The sequence below is a fragment of the Staurois parvus genome, unplaced genomic scaffold, assembly GCF_062004578.1.
Source record: "Staurois parvus isolate SC_StPar_1 unplaced genomic scaffold, SC_StPar_1.0 ptg000095l, whole genome shotgun sequence".
In the NCBI taxonomy this organism is placed as follows: Eukaryota; Metazoa; Chordata; class Amphibia; order Anura; family Ranidae; genus Staurois; species Staurois parvus.
The window spans coordinates 3,648,300-3,672,688 of NW_028317891.1; the positions used below are offsets into that span (position 1 = coordinate 3,648,300).

Genomic DNA, 24,389 nt, shown 5'->3' on the forward strand with positions numbered 1-24,389 from the left:
AGCAAAGCTCCATCTACTGGTTGGAAATGAAAATGCAATGGGATTGATTTGCTAAAGGCAAACAGACTGCACCTTGCAAGTTCAGTTGCTCCAGAGCTTTGGTAATGAGGCGAAGCTCTGATAACTTCCATCATCCAATCATGTGCAAGTAAAAATGCTGTTTTGTTTCCTTGCATGTGATTGGGTATTCCTTGCAAAGTGAAGCTTCACCTCTTGAGCAACTTGGACCAATGTAATGATGTACATACCATACCTGTGGGATCCCTCTAGAAGCTGAAAATCACTGTAGTAGGCACTGCTACTACAGTGACTTCCACTAGCGTCCAGGTTGTGTGCCAAGCCGCTGACCTGCTACATGCTGCACACAGGAGGTCGGCGGCTTGGCAGGGCCACCATTTAGAGAATGCTTCGAATGAATGAAAGCATTCTGTAATTGGATCAAGTGGAGAGCATGGCCTTGCAGCCCTGTATCTCCCCTTGTCCAATCAGAGAACCCTTTGCAATCATTACAAATGGCGTCCACGGCAAGCAAGCGACCTTGTGGGTTACGGTGCAGCAGGGCAGCTGCTCAGGAAGCTCGTGGAAATCTCTGGAGTAACTATGCTTAACCTATTCATGCCCGGCCAATAGCAAAATGATGGGCGAGTGGGACTCTCGTCGGTCCGGGTGGGCGTCATATGACCTCCTTCCCAGAATGCTGTGGTGAGATCTGTCACTGGCTGAGTACCTCGGACACAGCTGATGACAGATCTGTGTACCGGACAGTTGCCAGTATCATGTGACCACTGTGACCAATCACAGCAGGTCACATGACAATTGTAAGCAATGGATGGCTTCCTTTCATGTCATCTATTGTATACAATTGTGTCACTATCTGTGGTCACAGTGATCACATGTACAGACGGGGCCAATCACAGCTAATCACAACAAAAAAAACCTGAATGAATCAATTTCATTGTTAAATGCTTGTTTATAGCAAAGACATTTTTTGCTGTAAGCAATCATAGTGTGTAAAAAAAAAAAAAAAAGAAGAAAATAAGGATCACTTCCCCAGAGTGAGCCATAGGAGAGACAAGAGGGACTCGGGCGCGGGGTGGACTGACATCTCATGGGGCCCCCGGGCAATTGGGGATCATGGGGCCCCTGTGTCCTTGCCCACACTCAAAACACACCCAAAAAAGCCTATAAAGGTACCAGGGGCATTTTATGGGGCCCCCAACTGACCCCGGGCCCTCGGGCAGTGCCTGAGTGCTCTAATGGTCAATCCGCCCCTGCTTGGGCGACTTCCGTAAAGGATTTGCCGATATGTAAGTAGGTAGGTATGTTCCATCATCGGCCAAACAATTCAAAATCAATCCCCAATATTTGGTTTGTGGAATAGCCCATCAACATCAGATTAAGGGAAGTCACTCCGCATATCCCCCGGCATGCCATGTTCATAGCAAAAATACATTTAGGGCCGGTTCACACTACAGAAACGCAGTCCAGATGTGTTCTGGATGCGTTTCTGAATGCGTGTTTTTGATGCACGTTCCAGTGAGTAGTGGTATGCTGAAATGATGAATCTGTATTTTGTTGCGGTGTAGTCACGTTTCGCCACTATTCTGGCTTCCTCTGGAGTTTTCTGGTGTATATAGAGCTCAATAGCTTTCGACACGGTCAACCACCCCCTCCTTCTCAAAAAACTGCACTCTCTTGGCCTCAGAGACTCCGCTCTCTCCTGACTCTCTTCCTATCTATCACAACGCTCCTTCAGTGTTACCTATAACGCTACCTCCTCCCCCTCTCTCCCCTCTCTGTTGGGGTCCCCCAAGGCTCTGTCCTCGGGCCCCTTCTCTTCTCCATCTACACCTCCTCCCTTGATCAACTGATACATTCCCATGGCTTCAACTACCACCTCTATGCCGATGATACGCAAATCTATCTCTCTACCCCTCACCTCACCCCTTCAGTCTCCGCCCAAATCACCCGCCTACTGAACAACATATCAGACTGGATGTCACTCCACTTCCTCAAACTAAACCCTTCCAAAACCGAGCTCCTAGTTTTCCCCCCAGCCCGTGCCCCCCCCCCCTTCCCCGACTTCTCCATCACGACCAACAACGCCACCATCAGTCGCATCCCGCAAGCCAGAGTACTAGGTGTCCTCCTAGACTCCAATCTATCCTTCCAGCCCCCAGATCGCTGACAAACTCATATAGACTTCACCTCCGCAACATCTCCAAAATACGACCGTTCCTAACTCCAGAAACTACAAAGCAACTCATTCACTCCTTCATTATATCACGACTTGACTATTGTAACTCCCTCCTCGCCGGCCTTCCCCAACACAGGCTATCCCCGCTCCAGTCTATCCTGAACTCAGTGGCCAGACTCATCCACCTTACCAACCACTCTGTATCCGCCACCCCTCTCTGCCAATCCCTCCACTGGCTTCCGATTGCCCAACGGATAAAATTCAAAATATTGGACATTGACGTACAAATCTGTTCATAATACTGCCCCAAACTACCTCACCGACCTGATATCCATCTAACACCCAAAACGCACTCTCCGCTCCTCACAAGACCTCCTACTTTCCAGTTCCCTGGTCTCCTCCTCCCATGCCCGTCTCCAGGACTTCTCCAGGGCTTCCCCCATCCTCTGGAACTCACTACCCCAATCCATCAGACTGTCACCTTCCCTCCTCACCTTTAGGCGCACTCTGAAAACCCATCTCTTCAGAGAAGCCTACCCCACCCTCACCTAATTGCTGATCTCCTCCACTCTTCCCACCACTCCATCCCCCAAAGCTATTTCCTCCTGTACCACTCTCCCCTCCCTCCTAGATTGTAAGCTCCAAGGAGCAGGGCCCTCATACCCCTCGTGTATTGTATTGTATTGTTACTGTATTGTCTCCCATTATAATCTACCCCTCCTTCCTTGGTCAACTGATACACTCCCACGGCTTCAACTACCATCTCTATGCCGACTACACGCAAATCTATCTCTCTACCCCTCGCCTCACCCCTTCAGTCTCCGCCCGAATCACCAGCCTACTGAACAACATATCAGACTGGATGTCGCTCCACTTCCTCAAACTAAACCCTTCCAAAACCGAGCAAACTGTTGGCGCTATATAAATACTGTATAATAATAATAATAATAGCTAGACTATAAAATCTATGAGTTAAAGGAATAGAAATTAAAAATAAAATGTAAAAATATTAAAAATAAATTAAAATGAAACAATAAAATACAATTTTAGTAACAGTGCCGGGTAAATAACAAGGAATTAAAATAATTAACAAATCACGTACTATTTTGTTTTCTTTTCTTTTCCTGTAAATGTATAAAACGTTTTCTAGGCAGCCGTCATGTTACTCTACACGTGCGCCGGGGACAATGGCTTACAGTAGAAGAGATGAATGTATAAATCTATTTATGTGTAAAGCACAAAGCAGGTCAAATTCTGCAAAAAGAAAAATCTGTCAGGTGGTACATTGTAATTGCTGGGGTTGTCCTTGAAATTATACACATTTTTCTGTACCGGAGGGGGGGGGGGTGTTCATTCAGCTCACAAAAACATGTCCTTGCTGGAACTTTATAGCATTCCAACACGTCTTGTATGTAGAACCATACATATCAGTCCCTGCCTGTCGGAGGAGCTTGCAATCTAATTTTTTGGTTACAGCTAAAATGTTTCTGGGAAGAAACAGAGGAAGCTCCCACCCAGTGTCAGTGAGAGGAATAGTAACCTCATTGATGGTGTCAGTGGGAGGAATAGTAACCCCATTGATGGTGTCAGTGGAAGGAATAGTAACCCCATTGATGGTGTCAGTGAGAGGAATAGTAACCCCATTGATGGTGTCAGTGGGAGGAATAGTAACCCCATTGATGGTGTCAGTGGGAGGAATAGTAGCCCATCGATGGTGTCAGTGGAAGGAATAGTAACCCCATTGATGGTGTCAGTGGGAGGAATAGTAGCCCATCGATGGTGTCAGTGGGAGGAATAGTAACCCCATTGATGGTGTCAGTGAGAGGAATAGTAGCCCATCGATGGTGTCAGTGGAAGGAATAGTAACCCCATTGATGGTGTCAGTGGGAGGAATAGTAGCCCATTGATGGTGTCAGTGGGAGGAATAGTGCCCTGTCTTTGGTGCCAGTGGAATAAATAGTACCTCATATCAGTGGAAGGAGCAGCTCCCCAAGGGCTAGATAAAGGCAAGCAAAGGGCCACATCTGGCCCGTGGGCCGCAGTTTTGAGACCCCTGCTCTAGGCACATCATACTTGGCTGCTAGGGGGCACCAGATACACAGTCCTATAACAATCAATGGCCCAGGACCTGAACATACATTGAGGAAGGAAGTGTCTGCTACAGGGGCAGACTGACCATTTGGAAACTCGGGCACTGCCCGAGGGCCCGGGGTCAGTAGGGGGCCCCATGAGATGCCCCTGGTACCTTTTTATAGGGTTTTTTTTTAGTGTGGGCAAGGCCCCATGATCCCCTTTGCCTGGGGGCCCCATGAGTTGTCAGTCCGCCCCTGCTCCCACCTACGCAGAGGGAACGTACAAACTCCATGCAGACAGATCCACAGTGGAAGTTTAACCGAGGACATTCACATTAGCGCGTCTCCAAAGCCGATTCCCAGTGCGACTTTGAGGAGACTTGTGCCGCGACTCTGATCCGACCTTACGTTCACTGAACTAAAGTCGCATCAAATGTTGTACCAAGGTAGCGCAGGAACTACTTTCAAGTCGATGTGACTTGAAGTCGCACAGATTTGAATGGTGCTCCTTGCCAAGTGCGACTTGTCATGTGACTTTGGACCCCAAAGTCGCATGGAAAGCCGCACAATTGTGAATGGACTCTTACTGCAATTCTGACTTCTAAATAATGTCTGTATCACGTTCTGCCACACCCAGACAGGGATGTACCAGAGTTCACGCTACAGTAGCGATAGCTGCATGGTAGTTCTCAGGGTAGGATTCCTGATGCACAAATGTGCTTGAGTGGAGTGCCTTGAGACTTATTTTATTATTTTTTCACACAAATAGAGCTTTCTTTTGGTGATATTTAATCACCACTGAGTTTTTTATTTTTTGCTAAATAAAACAAAAAACACCTGAAACTTTAAAAAAAAAAAAAAAAACGCACTTTTCTTCGTTCCTGTTATAAAATTTTGCAAATAATTAACATTTCTTCATACATTTAGGTCAAAATGTATTCTGCTACATTTCTTTGATGAAAATAATAATAATAATAATTGAATTTGTATTTTTTTAAATGTTTCTATTTTTTTTATTTTTTATTACATTTTTTTCTTTTTTTTACTATTTACCATAGTAACATTGAACTACTCTGGGCGAGTGATCAAGAATTATTTTTTTTAAACACATTATGATTGCTAATACTGATGTATTTAATTGATATTTGCAATCATTGTTACTGAATGAAACCGATTCATTCAGTCTTTTGTTGTGATTAGCTGTGATTGGGCAAAGCTGATCACATGATACAGATGGGCTGTGATTGGCCCTGTCTGTGTCACATGACTGCCTTGACCAGTCACAGCTAACAACATATTTGTATACAATGGTTGGCATGACAGGAAGCCATCCATTGTATACAATTGACATGTGATCTGCTGTGATTGGTCACAGCGGTCACATGACACTGGCAACGGGCCGGTGTAGTGATATGTCATTGGCTGTGTCTCGCGCCGCCTGATTGGCTCCTTTAGACAGGATGTCATATGATGCCCAGTCACAACGAGGAGTGTTCCGCCCGGCCTTCAATCTGCTATAGGCCGGTCGGGAAGGGGTTAAACAAGTATTATATTAACAAGCGCATCATACAAACGAGCGTGCCGTAAAATGCAAACGAGATCGACTCCAGGCCCACAGCCTGCAACTTACGCGTTTCGAGGGACAACCTCCTTCCTCAGAGTCAAAAGTATGAATGACCCCCACTTATATATTATACCGTGCTAATCAGGCATGATAATACATCCCTCCCCCTTGATAATCAGGGGTGGGGCCACAGGTCACCTGAGCATTCCAATCTATGAACAGCATGGGCCACACATTGAATTTGTCTCCATGTGTCATGCTGGTTATAGATTGGACTGCTCAGGTGACTTTTTGCCCCACCCCCTGATTTTCAAGGGGGAGGGATGTATCATTATAGCTGACTGGCACAGTATAATATATAAGTGGGGGTCATTCATAGATTTAGCTCTGAGGAAGAGGGTTGTCCCTCGAAACGCGTAAGCTGCCAAGGACACTGTGTGGTCTTCCCATGTCATCAGTTGAGTGCTGTGGACCTGGAGGCGATCTCCTTTGCATTTTATGGCACGCTCATTTGTGTCGTGCGCTTGTGAGTATAATACTTGTTCTATTTATCCAATAAAATTGTAGAATGGTAATGCACTAGGTTGGTGCGCCCTCTCTTTGTTGTTGTTTTCTAGGTTTTCTGATGGTAACAGTGCCTGAGCAATGTGCGTTGAAATGGCCCTCGCCGGAAGCATGTGTGGCAGGGTGACAACACAGGAGCTCAATCAAAAGACAGGGACAGAGTGTTGTCACCTTATAACAGGAAGTGCCTGCAAAAGGCCCTTCATGGCAGGATCATGACAATTATTCTAGAAAAAGTGGCATATTTTAAAAGGTTTTTGAAATATCAGTAAAATGTTTAAAGTGTTCCTAAACCCCGGACCCTGCATTCACTATATCTGATCTCCATGGACCCTGCATTCACTATATCTGGTCTCCCCGAACCCTGCATTCACTATATCTGGTCTCCCCGAACCCTACATTCACTATATCTGGTCTCCCCAGACCCTGCCTTCCCTATATCCGGTTTCCCCGGACCCTACATTCACTATATCCGGTCTCCCCGGTCCCTGCATTCACTATATCCGGTCTCCCCGGACCCTGCATTCACTATATCCAGTCTCCCCGGACCCTGCATTCACTATATCTGGTCTCCCCGGACCCTGCATTCACTATATCCTGTCTCCCCGGACCCTGCCTTCACCATATCCAGTCTCCCCGGACCCTGCATTCACTATATCTGGTCTCCCCGGACCCTGCCTTCACTATATCCGGTCTCCCCGGACCCTGCATTCACTATATCCGGTCTCCCCGGACCCTACATTCACTATATCCGGTCTCCCCGGACCCTACATTCACTATATCCGGTCTCCCCGGACCCTGAATTCACTATATCTGGTCTCCCCGGACCCTGCATTCACTATATCTGGTCTCCCCGCACCCTGCATTCACTATATCCGGTCTCCCCGGACCCTGCATTCATTATATCTGGTCTCCCCGGACCCTGCATTCACTATATCTGGTCTCCCCGGACCCTGCATGCACTATATCTGGTCTCCCTGGACCCTGCATTCACTATATCCGGTCTCTCCAGACCCTGCATTCACTATATCTGGTCTCCCCAGACCCTGCATTCACTATATCTGGTCTCCCCGGACCCTGCATTCACTATATCTGGTCTCCCCGGACCCTGCATTCACTATATCTGGTCTCCCCAGACCCTGCATTCACTATATCCGGTCTCCCCGGACCCTGCATTCACTATATCTGGTCTCCCCAGACCCTGCATTCACTATATCCGGTCTCCCCAGACCCTGCATTCACTATATCTGGTCTCCCCGGACCCTGCATTCATTATATCTGGTCTCCCACAGTACACAGAACATGGAAATGCAATTATTTTAGTAAATATAAACTGCTAAATCCCTTTTGTCATCAGCAGTATATAGCAGTCTTGTGACTTCAATCAGTGTCCAGCAGAGCACTGGTTAAAGCTTGTAGGAGGAGTTTTCATTCTGCTCTAGGAGGATGCAGAACCTCTGACCTCTGCCTGGACAGTGCTGATTGGCCCTGTACTAATCACATGCACTCTCCCAAGAAACAAAAACAATTGAGTACTGTCCGTGATACTTTTTTTATTAGCACTAACATACAATTTTATGTTAGTGCAAATAAAAAAAGTATCACGGACAGTACTCAATTGTTTCTGTCGCCAGTGCACTAATACGGCTACAATCACCTCTCCCAAGAAACAAAAAACCTCTCTAGCAATACTTACAAAACTGAGCATGTGCAGAGTGATTTCACAAGATATGTCTTATCAGGAGATTAGAAGGGGACACTGGGAGAAGGGGAGGATCAGAGAAGACCGGATCAAACAGCCTTTTTACACAATGAAGAGGATTAACCCCTTAGGTTCTGCAGTGAGTATAACAAGCATGCTTTACTGCATCTACACACTGATTGTACTGCTGTGGGTTTAGTAACACTTTAAGGATATGTGAACAGGGGCGGACATTTGGCCACTCGGGCACTTCCCGAGGGCCCGGGGTCAGTAGGGGGCCCCATGAGATGCTCCTGGTACTTTTCATTGCCTTTTTCATAGGCTTTTTTTTGGCTGTGGGTGAGGACACAGGGGCCCCATGAGATGCTCCTGGTACCTTTCATTGCCTTTTTCATAGGCTTTTTTTGGCTGTGGGTGAGGACACAGGGGCCCCATGATCCCCTATTGCCCGGGGGCCCCATGAGTTGTCAGTCCGCCCCTGTATGTGAGATTTTAGTGATTATATTTGCATTTATTCTAAATAACTGCAACTCTCACGTATCTTTCATATAACATTTCCTATTTTTTCTTTCACTGTAAGGATGTCCAACCATTGATAATAAAATGCCCCCCCCCCCTCTTTTTGTATCTGGCTTATTGCAGCCTGATCAGAAATTTCAGCCGCCAATGGAATATAGCGCAGAGCATTTCTACAGGTAATTATATGCAGCGAAGTGATAAATGAATTGACCAATGTAAACTAATGATGATCTATAAATGATTATTTTAATAATTAAAGCCGCAAAGTAAGAGAAGTGGGGGCAGGGAGCGGGAATTTAATGGATTCCTCTGAGATTATTTGAAGGAGCGGCTCAGCCGTAATAATGGTAGATTTATATTCCATTAAAGTACGACTCCGGGTGCGGAGGAATTCTCTTTCAGCGCGGTTACATAATAATTATTCTAAATACAATGGTAAGAGCCGGGGCTGGTCAGAAACTTTTCATCCAGAAGACTTTCCGTTCTCTTTCTGCCCATTAATTATTAATCCCGAATCAGCAGATTACAATTTATATGAGATTACGGCCCCTCGCCTCTATTGGATGTATCTAAGAACACTCAGAAAATGTATCTCCGGGGATTTATTATAAAATATAAAAAAAAAAAAAAAGACTTGCGTGTCATCTGATTGGTGGACGTTAGAATTCGGAATAGTTACTGACTCCCATATACAGGGGCGGACTGACCATTTGGAAACTCAAGCACTTACCGAGGGCCCGGGGTCAGTAGGGGCCCCCACGAGATGCCCCTGGTACCTTTCATTGGCTTTTTCATAGGCGTTTTTGGGTGTTGGCGAGGACACAGGGGCCCCATGACCCCCTAATGCCCAGGGGCCCCATGAGTTGTCAGTCCGCCCCTGCCCATATACATCCCTCCAGCTGCTCGACTACAAAGTCCAGCATGCCCCCTCCTTGCAATCAATCATATCATTGTACTTACTAAAGGGCAAAATCCTAAAGGTTTTGTACGTATCTTTCATCATTGTTATACTATATAGCTGTATTTATCAACCAGGGTGCTGATTGGGTTTGCCTGGGGTGCCGCGACCACAGGATGTGATGAAAAGACTTGGTGATGGGGGGTGGGGGACTCTGATATATAAGTAGGACTTTGACATACAGGGAGGACTCTGATATATGAATGGGAAGAGAAGGGCTGGAACTGCACAGTGATCAGCAGCTGCCAGCCAGCTTGCAGTAAGAGACTGAGTCTGAGAGGAACACTGGAAGGAGCAGCAGCTCAGCTGCTATACTGAACCCACTGAACGGATATATAGGGGGCACTGATATATAGGGGGAACTCTGATGTATAAGTGGGACTTTGACATACAGGGAGGACTCTAATATATGAATGGGAAGAGAAGGGCTGGAACTCCACAGTGATCAGCAGCTGCCAGCCGAATTGCAGTAAGGGACTGAGTCTGAGAGAAACACTGGAAGGAGCAGCAGCTCAGCTGCTATACTGAAACCACTGAACTGATATATAAAGGGGACTCTGATATATAGGGGGGACTCTGATGTATAAGTGGGACTTTGACATACAGGGAGGACTCTGCGTGGGTTTCCTCTGGGTACTCCGGTTTCCTCCCACACTCCAAAGACATGCTGGTAGGTTAATTGGCTCCTGTCTAAAAAATTGTCCCTAGTATGTGTATGTGTGAATGTGAGTTATGGACCTTAGATTATACGCCCCTTGAGGGTTAGGGACCTTAGATTGTACACCCCTTGAGTGTTAGGGACTGATGTGAATGTACAATATATATGTAACGTGCTGCGTAAATTGATGGCGCTATATAAGTACCTGAAATAAATAAATAAATATAGGGGGACTCTGATATATAGGGGGGACTCTGATGTATAAGTGGGACTTTGATGTACAGGGAGGACTCTGATATGCAGGGGGGATGTATAGAGGGCCGGTGCTTCCACTAGGCAAAGTAGGCAGCTGCCTAGGGTGCATTGCCACCTGGGCTCTCTTTGTGTGGAACGCCGCCACATCATGAATGATCCTCCAGCTCAGGGGAGGGGAAGCATAGGGGAGGAAAAAAGGACAGAGGAAGATGCTGGGTGTCTGGGTTCAGTGTAGCAGCTGAGCTGCTGCTCCTTCTGGTGTTCCTCTCAGACTCAGTCCCTTACTGCAAGCCGGCTGGTGGCTGCTGATCACTGTGGAGTTCCAGCCCTTCTCTTCCCATTTATTACTGGAGGCAGAGCTGTGCCTGTGGAGGACGTAATGTCTGACTCTGATGTCTCATGTCTGTGTGAGTGTGACCCAGCCAGCCATCCATCATATGTGCAATGTGTCACTGAGTGATGACATCATCACCATCCCACACAGCCTGCTCTTCTAGAGCCTGCTGATCTGTGTCAGTGTTGGCGGTAGTGTGTTGCTTCCGATCTGTCACTGTGTGGGATCACCTACTGTCACAGTGTTTTACCTCCCCCCATTGGCTGGGGAATTCCAGCCAGGGATGTGTCACTGTGTGGGATCGCTCAGTTCTCCCCCCATTGCCTGGGGAATTCCAGCCTGGGATCTGTCACTGTGTGGGATCGCTCAGTTTTCCCCCATTGCCTGGGGAATTCCAGCCTGGGATCTGTCACTGTGTGGGATCGCTCAGTTCTCCCCCCATTGCCTGGGGAATTCCAGCCTGGGATGTGTCACTGTGTGGGATCGCTCAGTTCTCCCCCCATTGCCTGGGGAATTCCAGCCTGGGATCTGTCACTGTGTGGGATCGCTCAGTTCTCCCCCATTGCCTGGGGAATTCCAGCCTGGGATCTGTCACTGTGTGGGATCGCTCAGTTCTCCCCCCATTGCCTGGGGAATTCCAGCCTGGGATCTGTCACTGTGTGGGATGGCTCAGTTCTCCCCCCCCCCCCGTTGCCTGGGGAATTCCAGCCTGGGATCTTTCACTGTGTGGGATCGCTCAGTTCTCCCCCCATTGCCTGGGGAATTCCAGCCTGGGATCTGTCACTGTGTGGGATCGCTCAGTTCTCCCCCCATTGCCTGGGGAATTCCAGCCTGGGATCTGTCACTGTGTGGGATCGCTCAGTTCTCCCCCCATTGCCTGGGGAATTCCAGCCTGGGATCTGTCACTGTGTGGGATCGCTCAGTTCAGCTGCCTACTGTCACAGTGTTTTACCTCCCCCCATTGCCTGGGGAATTCCAGCCAGGGATCCATCATCCTCCATTCACCGGAACTGTCACCCTGCCACTGCCAGCCACAGATACAGTCCATCCGTGACACTGACTTTGTCTTTAATACTGGTGCTGGTGGCATCTTATGGTACTTATTTTTGCAAATTAAAAGAAATTTAGCAGTGTCATGCTTTGTTGATTTAATATTTTCTATTGTTTTAAAAATTTTTATTTAATATTTATATATATATATATTTTTTGGGGGGGGGTGCAAATAGCTGGTCTTGCCTAGGGTGCAAAATAGTCTAGCCCCGGCCCTGGATGTATAGAGAGGATTCTGAGGTATAAGAGGGATTCTGACGTATAGGAAGGACTTGGTTGTATAGGAGGAACTTTTGTGTACAGAGAGGACTCTGATGTATGGGGGAATTATGGTGTACAGGGAGGACTCTGATACACGGGGGGGGGGGGGGGGGGGACTCTGACATATAGAAAGGACGCTGATGTATAGGGGGGGATCTCTGACATAAATTAAGAACTTGTGTATAGGGAGGAGAGTAGTCACAGCCATAATCCCTATAAAATGTGTATTTCCTATGATCGTGAGCGCCATCTAGTGCCCATAAAGCAGTATTTTCCTAATTGCAGTAATTCAGTAAAATGCCACATTATGGCCACTAGATGGAGCTCGTGATTATAGGAAATACTCATACTAGGCCCATTACAGGGATTGTTTGTGATGACTGGATAGAAAGTATCACTACTGTTAGTCAACAAACTCAATGCTAATTGTTTTAGCGAGTGGTGAGAAAATGTACCAGCTGTATGTAAAAATGATAAAAAAAGCTTTACAGGTCCACCGATGTTCTTCAGGTAATGAATGAGCTGCATCTTCTGTAGTATAACATGTAAAACCAATCACCGGGCAGCCGTAATGAAACAGGAGAGCCACGCCGAGGGGATGATAGATTATAGTAGCAGGGATCGATGTATGGATCTATTTATGTAACAAGCGCAGATTGTGTACAATGATGGAATGCTGTACACAGAAAGGAATGTATGGCTCCTTTGTACCGTATCTACGCACGACGCACATCTCACGGCCGAGCATTCCACCCTTTGTCCTCGCATTCACACAGATCTCTATGTACTGGCTGTTTAACCGGCTCACAAACACGCTCCATGGCTGTGTGTAGATGGAGACGCCAATGACTGACTGCTGTGTTCAAACGGCTCTTTCCACAAGAACAATGTGCATTTGTTAATTACGGCTACCATTAACGCACTTACTGAAAGGCTACTAAACTTAAAGGAAAACTCCACTTTTGAAAAAAAATAAAAATAAATAATAATAATAACAACAATCTGAGAATAATTAATACTGATTATAATTTTATAATACTACTACTACTACTATTATTACTAAGAATACTACTACTACTAATAATAATATTAATAAAAATATTTTAAATTGTATAATTCTATTACTACTACTAAGAATACTACTACTGCTAGTAGTAGTAATAATAATAATAATAATAACAACAATCTGATAATAATTAATACTGATTATAATTTTATAATACTACTACTATTATTACTAAGACTAATACTAGTAATAATATTAACAATAATAATAATATTTTAAATTTTATAATTCTATTACTACTACTAAGAATACTACTACTACTACTACTAGTAGTAGTAATAATAATAATATTAATAATAATAATAATAATAATAATAACAACAGTCTGATAATAATTAATACTGATTATTATTTTATAATACTACTACTACTACTATTATTACTAAGAATACTACTACAGTAATAATAATAATATTTTTAATTTTATAATTCTTTTACTACTACTAAGAATACTACTACTACTACTAGTAGTAATAATAATAATAATAATAATAATAATCCTAATAATAATAATAATAATAACAACAATCTGATAATAATTAATACTGATTATTATTTTATAATACTACTACTACTATTATTACTAAGAATACTACTACAGTAATAATAATAATGATATTTTTAATTTTATAATTCTATTACTACTACTAAGAATGCTACTACTACTAGTAGTAATAATAATAATAATAATAATCCTAATAACAATCTGATAATAATTAATACTGATTATAATTTTATAATACTACTACTATTTATACTAAGAATACTACAGTAGTAGTAGTAGTAATAATAATAATAATCCTAATAATAATAATAATAACAACAATCTGATAATAATTAATACTGATTATTATTTTATAATACTACTACTACTATTATTACTAAGAATACTACTACAGTAATAATAATAATAATATTTTTAATTTTATAATTCTATTACTACTACTAAGAATGCTACTACTACTAGTAGTAATAATAATAATAATAATCCTAATAACAATCTGATAATAATTAATACTGATTATAATTTTATAATACTACTACTATTATTACTAAGAATACTACAGTAGTAGTAGTAGTAGTAGTAATAATAATAATAATAATTTTAATTGTATAATTCTATTACTACTACTAAGAATGCTACTACTACTACTACTACTACTAGTTGTAGCAGTAGTAGTAGTAGTAATAGTAGAAATAATAATAATAACAACAATCTGATAATAATTAATAAATACTGATTATAATTTCATAATACTACTACTACTATTATTACTAAGAATACTACTAGTAATAATAATAATAATAATATTTTTAATTTTATAATTCTATTACTACTACTAAGATTACTACTACTACTACTACTACTACTTCTAATAATATACTTCTACTGCTTCTACTACCACTATTAATTTGATAATAAAAATAATAATAATAATAATAATAATAATATAGCACTACCACTATTACAATAATAATTATAATTATTTTTTTTTAAATATTATATTGCCGATACTTCTACTACTACTGCCAATAATAATAATAATAATAATAATCATAATATACTACCAAAATAATAATAATATAAAAATTACTACTACTACTACTACTACTAATAATAATAATAATAATACAATCATTACTCCTACTACTACACTGCTGCTTCTACTAATAATAATAATTATAATAATAATAAGGATATTATAATAACACTATTGATAATATTGATAATAATATAGTGAAAAATAGTGAAAAAAATAAATCACAAAAACATTATTTATTATTATTAAAAGAATTACCATCCCATTTCTAGAGAATCCACAGACACTACACTACTACATTACACTACCTGACTACCTTTACAGTTAAGAATGTATAGTGTGACTACCATTATAAAAACAAGAATCCGTATCCTGACTGACAATCAGATTGCCCATACAATAACAAAAGTCCATAATCTGACTGCATTTACATTGAATAACATTACACATAATTCTATAGCCTTAGTACAGTTACTGTAAAGAATCCCTTGAATCCCTTTCTTTATTCAAAGGTGGAATGTTTGGAACATCAGCCAGCAGAACATGGTAAACATCTAGGATTTAGTCAGCTGCACTCAGTGCAAAGCTCAATGTGTGAGTAACAGAATAAACACTCTACAGTCTTACTATCCTTACAGGGAAGAATGTGCAGTCTGAGGACCCCTACAGTAACCAGACCCCCTAATCTGCCATATGTAGTTCAACATTAATAGTTTGACTAACCTTGCAATTAATTCTACAAGTAGGGGGTTTCTTTGGTTAACCAAGTAGACAAACACGTTTTCCAATCCTTGCACATTAGCACTGATATATGATTGGTGCATACAGTTGGGTTTTTTGTCAGTTCACCGATCACATTATATTTCTTACCTTGGACGATCAGATAGACTTGTGTGGTCTTGGTGTGGTGTTGGGTCTGCACGGAGCAGGTGTAGAGTCCTTCATCATAGACGTCCACTTTCTGGATGCGCAGGCTGTACTCAAGCACGCTTCTCTTGTCCAGCTCCACCCGGGGGTCCAGGGACCATTTGTCCTGTCCGGCGAAAATGATGCCTGAGCGGTTCAACCAGGCCACCTTTGAGCTCCTGTCTTCTATGTAACATCTGGAATAGCAAGAGAACCGGAACATTAATGGGATAGTCCGGGGGAAAATGCAAGAATCAGTCATTGGAATCGATAATATTATACAAAAACGAAAGAAAGAAAGAAAGAAAGAAAGAAAGAAAGAAAGAAAGAAAGAAAGAAAGAAAGAAAGAAAGAAAGAAAGAAAGAAAGGAAAGGAAAGGGGAAAGGAAAGGGAAGGGAAGGGGAAAGGAAGGAAAAGGGGAAAGGGGAAGGGAAAGGAAAGAAAAGGGGAAAGGGGAAAGGGAAGGAAAGGGAAGGGAGGAATCAAAGAAGGAAAGAATGTAGGAAATAAGAAAAAAAGGAAGTTAAAGGAAAAGAAACTTATAAGTGGGGAATGAAAGGAAACAGTAGGAAAGGAAGGAGTTTGGGAAAATGGAATGAAAGAAAAAAAGGAAAGGGAAGGGAGGAAGGAAGGAAGAAAGGAAGAAACAAAGGAAGGAAAACTAAAGCAAGTAGGGAATGAAAGGAATCAAAAGGAAATAAGGGAGGTGGGGAAAGATGGAATGAAGGAAAAAGAAAAATGATAAGGAAAAGGAAGGAAGGAAGGAAGGAAGGAAGGGAGGGAGGGAGGAAGGAAGGAAAAAAGGAAAATGTCAGTTTTATTTATTTGTTATACTTATTTTTCAATTTTAATAATTTCATAAGAATTTTCTACAATCTCTTGCTTATAAGCAGGACTGCAGTATCTTGTTGATTGTTCTGTTCTGTGCGTGTTTTTCCCCTTCCTGAGTATAATAACTGACATTCTCCCCATAGTCTTGGGGTTGGGGAGACACATGCATTCTATCATGGAGTTAGAAGATAAGTCTTCAGGGAACCAGAGACAATTCATGCATCAACTGCAGTAACTCTTGTATAACAATCATACATTATGTAATATTTTCAAATATTAAAAATAGATTAATATAATAGAGGATAGATAGATAGATAGATAGATAGATAGATAGATAGATAGATAGATAGATAGACAGATAGATAGCTAGATATTAATAAAAAAATGGTTGACATACTGTAGATAGATATGGACAAACTGATTGATTGGGAAATGGTAGATAGATGGATTGATACCTATTTTTACTGCTATATCGAAAAAAATAATAATAATAATATATATATTAAAATATATATATCTCTCTCTCTACATATGTATTCACTAGTAGCAATCAATAAATAGATAATTATGGCCATATAGAATGATAGATAGACAGACAGACAGACAGACAGACATATATGGCTGGGCAGATGGATGGATGGATGGATAGATGGAAAGATAGATAAATAGATAAGAGATGGATGGAAAGATAGGCATGAAACAGATGGAATGACAGATAGATATGAGATAGATAGATAGATAGATAGATAGATAGATAGATAGATAGATAGATAGATAGATACTGTAGATGGATAGATGGATAGATGGATAGATGGATAGATGGATAGATGGATAGATAGATAGATAGATAGATAGATAATAGATAGATAGATAGATAGATAGATAGATAGATAGATAGATAGATAGATAATAGATAGATAGATAATAGATAGATAGATAGATAGATAGATAGATAGATAGATAGATAGATAGATAGATAATAGATAGATAGATAGATATCTATAGATAGATAGATAGATAGATAGAGGATGGATAGATAGATTTACAGACAGACACAATTATATTAAAAGCTGATTGATATACGCAGGCAGATGACATCTATTACTCTGTTGCATTCTTCCCACACTTTGATACATATGATGGAATTCACACCCTGTTTACATTTCCTGAGGGGGGCGCTATTTTCGCTCCCACTGGTGACTTCCTGTGTCTGTTATCTTTTCTCAGCTCTGACTATACACAGATGTTCAGCAGATATACCATGGAGCCGCTGTGTACATGGATAGGGTCTCATTAGACATGACATTGTGCGCCATCAATAACGGAACAACGTCTCATTGAGTATCGGTTCGCTCTTTGTCCCCCGGGTCTGGTGGTGTATTGGTCAGGCCATGGAATCAGATACAAAGTATTTGAGAGCAGACAATGCAGTGGTATACACTGGTACATGATGTATCACACTGTTACATTGACAAAGAGAGAGGGAGCGAAGGGAGGACCTCCGCAGGGAGCGCAGAACTCGGAGAACAAATGGCTGGAATAATAGGGCCCACAATAGCCTCATTCACCACATTCATGTCACTGCAGATCAATAACAGATTGTATATACATATCATCTAAACTGGAACCGCTCGGTGATAAGTGGGGAGAAATACATCAGTGCACCACATCTGGCCATTTCTATTTGGTATCACACTTTATCAGAATGCCTTAAAAACTGGATATTCTGGAGGAGTGAGTGTTCCTAGGCTGTATTTGCATGCAAACCACCCAAGGTAACGACCACATGTGATGTTCCATGATTGACTAAACAAAATTCCGATGAATGAATCATTGAAGAAGTTGAGTTGATGGAGTTGATGGAGAAGTAGAGTTGGGATTGGCTTCCCTAAAGGTGTCCCTAAAAGTGGACAGGGTAGGAGATAGTCGGACAGATTGGGCTGAGGAGTTCCAGAGGATGGGAGAGGCTCTTGAATGCGAACATGGGAGGAGATGATGAGGGAGCTAGAGAGCCTTGGGAGAAGAGAGAGGCTGGTTTGGGTGATATTTCGAGAAAGATTGATGATGTGGCTCGGGGCAGAGCGGTGGATGGCTTTGTATGTTGTGATTTTTGTGAATTTTATTTGTTAGCTGAGTGGAAGCCAGTGTGTAAGCAGGTGCTTCCAGAATGTTCTGTACGTTAAACATTTTTCTCCTGCTTTGTTGAATGCGGTGTTTATGTGTGAATGCCATCAGGGGCGGACTGACAACTCATGGGGCCCCCGGGCAATAGGGGAGAATGGGGCCCCTGTGTCCTTGCCCAAACTCAAAAAAGCCTATGAAAAAGGTACCAGGGGTATCTCAGGGGGCCCCCTACTGACCCCGGACCCTTGGGCAGTGCCCGAGTTTCCAAATGGTCAGTCCGCCCCGGCTGATAGTGTCCTAGGAACTCAAAAAAGCCTATGAAAAAGGTAACAGGGGTATCTCATGGGGCCCCCTACTGACCCCGGGCCCTCAATAGGGGATCATGGGGCCCCTGTGTCCTTGCCCAAACTCAAAAAAGCCTATGAAATAGGTACCAGGGGCATCTCATAGGGCCCCCTACTGACCCCAGGCCCTCGGGCAGTGCCCGAGTTTCCAAATGGTCAGTCCGCCCCTAAATGCCATTTGCTATAATGTAGGCATATTGTCCTTGACTGACCTGCTGAACTGGTGGTTCTTGAGAAAGAAGGATTAGCGCTGCTGGGCAGGTTTCCCCGCTCTTTTCAGGAAGGTTGGCAACCCCTATGGGTCATACCATATATAGGGGCTGATTAGTGCCTATGAGAGGTCAGGTGAGGTAGGTTAGGGGAAAGACTACCAAAGAGTAGCTGTTATGTTGGCGGTCTAAATGACCCCTTAGGGGGGGAGAGCCTAGTTGGTGTCCCAGGTGGGGTCTGGAACCTGTGAAATTATATGAACTTGTGTTAGTTTAACCTGGACCCTGTTACAGCTTATTGCTACCTCTTATGGATTTACTGCCAATAATGGACTCTGGCCAGTGGTGTATTTAGGTTTTGTGCTGCCCTAGGCAACACAAACATTGGCGCCCCCCCCCACAGAAAGACATTGACCAAGAACACCCCTGCCCTCCACCCGCGCCTTCCACTACCACTGCCCCCCATACACCAGCCACCATCCCCCATGGCGAGAGAGAGAAAGACACTCACCTTCACAGCTCCAGACATCCCCAGGAACAAGAGTTGGGCTGTGCATACACCGTCATGAAACCCACAGCATCTCTCGGAACCTACCAGGTCCCCATGCCACGTGTGTCCCTTCTTCCATCCCTATTTCCAAGGGGCAGTGCTGCCCCCCCTGAAAAATGCCGCCCTAGGCAAATGCCTTATTTGCCTTGTGGTAAATACACCCCTGACTCTGGGATTGAAGGGGACTCTTTATGGGCTTAACCACCTATCTAAGGTATGACTACCTCATGGGGCACTACTCAGTGGTTCTAGAGATCTTTGTACAGAAAAGTGTGTGGAAGATGTCTTTGAGAATTGGCTGTTTGTTGCCTTTAATGACCTCAGTAAAGGATCTTTTTTGTTCATCTAAATTGCTTGGTCTGAGGTTTCTAAAGAGGCGCATGTAAGGCATATCAAAAGAACAGGGCTTACAACAGGGGACTGGAGAGGTTAGAGTACAGAGTCTAACGAGCACAATGCTGTTCAGAAGAGGCTATATTGCTGTTGCTAAGGTCAATCATATTAAATTCTGGGACAAGGTCATCCAGAGCCCAGGGTGAAGATGTGAAATGGCACCCCCACCCTTCAAAATGTATGAGCATTATGTGTCAGCAAAAATCCCCTCCCCCGCACAAAAACATTTTTTTTGAGCACTAATCTTCACACTTCCTAAACATAAATTCTCATTGGAAGGCAAAATTCTCCCCAAACAAACATTGCCCCTTTTCCAGTACAAATCCCCCCCTCCCAGTTCAAATCCTCTCCCTCCCCAAAACCCCACCTCCTAGCATAAATCCTCTACCACTCAAATTCCCCCTCTGAGAATAAATTCTGTACTCCCTCAAAATCCCCCTCTCCCAGCACAAATCCACCCAATAATTCCTACTAGCAAAAATGCCCTCCCTTCCCAACAGAAGTCCACCCTCTAGTACAAATCCTGCCCTCCAAATCACCCCTTCTAGCACAACCCCCTTCACCTGCCCACCTCTTGTCCCGGCCGTGATCGTATTTGTGTCACTTGCTAAAGCAACCAACCAGCCAGGAAATGGGTGTTAGACAGGGGCGGACTGACCATTTGGGAACTCAGGTACTGCCCGAGGGCCCGGGGTCAGTAGGGGGCTCCATGAGATGCCCCTTGGTACGTTTTCATAGGCTTTTTTTGGTGTGGTTTGAGTGTGGGCAAGGACACAGGGGCCCCATGATCCCCTATTGCCCAGGGGTCCCATGAGTTGTCAGTCCACCCCTGGTGACAGATACTCTGGTAGCAGGGGCGGACTGACAACTCATGGGGCCCACGGGCAATAGGGGATCATGGGGCCCCTGTATCCTTGCCCAAATGAAAAAAAGCCTATGAAAAAGGTACCAGGAGCATCTCATGGGGCCCCCTACTGACCCGGGCCCTCGGGCAATGCCCGAGTTTCCAAATGGTCAGTCCGCCCCTGTCTGGTAGTGAAGGGGTGGTATGCTTTGCCCCTTCACTAGCGACCAGTTACCCGCATACTGACATACTGGAGCTGATCTTGTGTCAAAGAGTACCTTGGGACCCAGCCTAGTACCTAGGGATGGCAAGAGAGTAGAGGTAGGGCCCCCGGGAGGAGAACAAACATAGAAAGAAGAATGAAGCAACCGAATGCCTGTACTCCTGCGCTGGACAGTGGACTCCATAATGTCAGTATCTCCACATGAGTAAGAAAGGAATGCAAGCCTTGCTGCCCTCAATGGACCAGAGAAATCCAAAGAGAACTGTATATAAGAAACAAAAAGAGGGCGAACGGGCCTGGTGCATTACCTTAAAAATGAGATTCATTTCTAAATTGTAAAATACTCACAAGAGAAATATAAAATCAGATCAAAATGAGAAGCATGTCGCAAGGGATGCAGAGTGGTCCAGGAAGCCCTAAAGGTGGTCCGGTGGGGGACTGTGAACCTCTGGATAGCTGGTGGCTGACGCGTTTCGAGGTTGTACCTCTTCCTCAGGGCCTAGTTATGGGGAAGTGCATTTCCTACATCTATTAGTACCATATGGATCGGTCAATGGGAGTGAGGTGACAGGACTGCTGAGTTGGCAGAGACCGGTACATGCTCCTTGATATCAGCTCAGAAATACTGCTCACCTGGGGAAGAGGTGCTCTCTACTAGAAGTTAGAGCAGGGGTGGGCAAACTTTTTGACTTGAGGGCCGCAATGGGTTCATATATTGGACCCGGGGGCCGGACCAAGAGTAGATGAATGATGTGTATGTGTCATCCATAGTAGGTATAGTAATATTCCCCCATAGTAAGCATAGTAATTAATCCCCCATATAGTAATTCATCCCCCATAGTAATTCATCCCCCATATAGTAATTCATCCCCCATAGTAATTAATCTCCCATATAGTAATTCATCCCCCATATAGTAATTCATCCCCAATAGTAATTCATCCCCCATATAGTAATTCATCCCCCATAGTAATTCATCCCCCATATAGTAATTCATCCCCCATAGTAATTCATCCCCCATAGTAATTCATCCCCCCTATAGTAATTCATTCCCCATATTAATTCATCCCCCACAGTACTATTCCCCCCCCAAGTAGTAAGCCAAGTCCCCCCTGTGTCAATTCACTTACCTTTGCTCCGCGCGTTCCTCTCGCCGTGTTCCCGCGCCGTTCCGGTCTTCAGGGCGGACTGTGAGAGGAGCCTAGCTCCCCTCCCCTCACGTTCGTCACGCTGCCCCGCCTACGCACATCCTGACAGCCAAATCCATGGGCCGGATTAAAAGGTCCGCCGGGCCGTATACGGCCCACGGGCCGTAGTTTGCCCATTGCTGAGTTAGAGTGTTGGAAGTGCATTATGTCAACAGTGTGAGAAGTATGGCCATGGATTACAAAAGAGTCCATTCACACTTGTGCGACTTGTCATGCAACTTTGGTGTCCAAAGTCACATGACAAGTCACACCCCATGTTTCCCAATGAGTACCATTCATATCTGTGCGACTGTAGTTTGACTTTCATGCGACCTAAGGGCCATAGACTTCAATGTAAACCCTCCAAAGCAGCACCTGAATGATATACATGCGACTTGTTGGCGGCTTTGTACAGCAGAAACAATCATCCTTACTCAAAGACAAAGTCACATCAAAGTCACATAAAGTCACACTGTAAAGTCGCAATGAAAATTGCACGATTTGTAAGTCACACAAGTGGGAATGGAGCCTGTGTAAGTTGTCTTCTTACTTCTATGTTTGGAGTATCGCCTTAATGTTGATTTCACATGACTGCAGCTCCTGCCTAAGGTTTAGGCATTAGCGAGAGCAGTGACCCACCATCCCTGCTAGGGCACCTTTAGCCCCCACAATGGAGGGTGGAAAGAAGGGAGGAAGGAAGGAAGGGAGGAAGGAAGGAAGGAAGGGAGGGAGGGAGGGAGGGAGGGAGGGAGGGAGGGAGGAAGGGAGGAAAGAAGGAAGGAAGGAAGGAAGGAAGGAAGGAAGGAAGGAAGGAAGGAAGGAAGGAAGGAAGGAAGGAAGGAAGGAAGGAAAAAAGGAAAAAAGGAAGGGAGGAAGGAAGGAAGGAAGGAAGAAAGAGAGAAAAGAAGGAAGGAAGGAAGGAAGGAAGGAAGGAAGGAAGGGACGAAGGAAGGAAGGAAGGAAGAAAGGAAGGAAGGGAGAAAGGAAGGGAGAAAGGAAGGGAGAAAGGAAGGAAGGAAGGAAGGAAGGAGGGGAGAAAGGAAGGAAGAGAGAAAGGAAGAGAGAAAAGAAGGAAAGGAAGGAAGGAAACGAGGAAGGAAGGAAGGAAGGAAGGGAGGGAGGGAGGGAGGAAGGAAGGGAGGGAGGGAGGAAGGAAGGAAGGAAGGAAGGGAGAAAAGAAGGAAGAGAGAAAGGAAGAGAGAAAAGAAGGAAAGAAGTGAGAAAGGAAGGAAGGAAGGGAGGAAGGGAGGAAGGAAAAGAGGGAGGGAGGGAGGGAGGGAGGAAGGAAGGAAGGAAGGAAGGAAGGAAGGAAGGAAGGGAGGAAGAAATAAAGGAAGAAAGAAAGTATCGCCTTAATGTTGATTTCACATGACTGCAGCTCCTGCCTAAGGTTTAGGCATTAGCGAGAGCAGTGACCCACCATCCCTGCTAGGGCACCTTAAGCCCCCACAATGGAGGGTGGAAAGAAGGGAGGAAGGAAGGAAGGGACGGAGGGAGGGAGGAAGGAAGGAAGGAAGGAAGGAAGGAAGGAAGGAAGGAAAAAAGGAAAAAAAGGAAGGGAGGAAGGAAGGAAGGAAGGAAGAGAGAAAAGAAGGAAGGAAGGAAGGAAGGAAGGAAGGAAGGAAGGGACGAAGGAAGGAAGGAAGGAAGAAAGGAAGGAAGGGAGAAAGGAAGGGAGAAAGGAAGGGAGAAAGGAAGGAAGGAAGGAAGGAAGGAAGGAAGGAGGGGAGAAAGGAAGGAAGAGAGAAAGGAAGAGAGAAAAGAAGGAAAGGAAGGAAGGAAACGAGGAAGGAAGGAAGGAAGGAAGGAAGGGAGGGAGGGAGGGAGGAAGGAAGGGAGGGAGGGAGGGAGGAAGGAAGGAAGGAAGGAAGGGAGAAAAGAAGGAAGAGAGAAAGGAAGAGAGAAAAGAAGGAAAGAAGTGAGAAAGGAAGGAAGGAAGGAAGGGAGGAAGGGAGGAAGGAAAAGAGGGAGGGAGGGAGGAAGGAAGGAAGGAAGGAAGGGAGGAAGAAATAAAGGAAGAAAGAAAGAAAGAAAGAAA

General features: G+C 44.0%; 1 protein-coding gene across 4 annotated transcripts in view; it reads right to left on the reverse strand.

Moving 5' to 3' along the window:
• LSAMP (limbic system associated membrane protein) overlaps positions 1–24,389 on the reverse strand; it is a 1,064,612-nt gene that overhangs the window by 573,013 nt on the left and 467,210 nt on the right. For all 4 annotated transcript variants that reach the window (XM_089670767.1, XM_089670764.1, XM_089670766.1 and 1 more), the window contains exon 2: positions 15,612–15,844. In XM_089670767.1, coding sequence (XP_089526893.1) covers positions 15,612–15,844 — 233 coding nt within the window. The remainder of the gene's footprint in view (positions 1–15,611; positions 15,845–24,389) is intronic.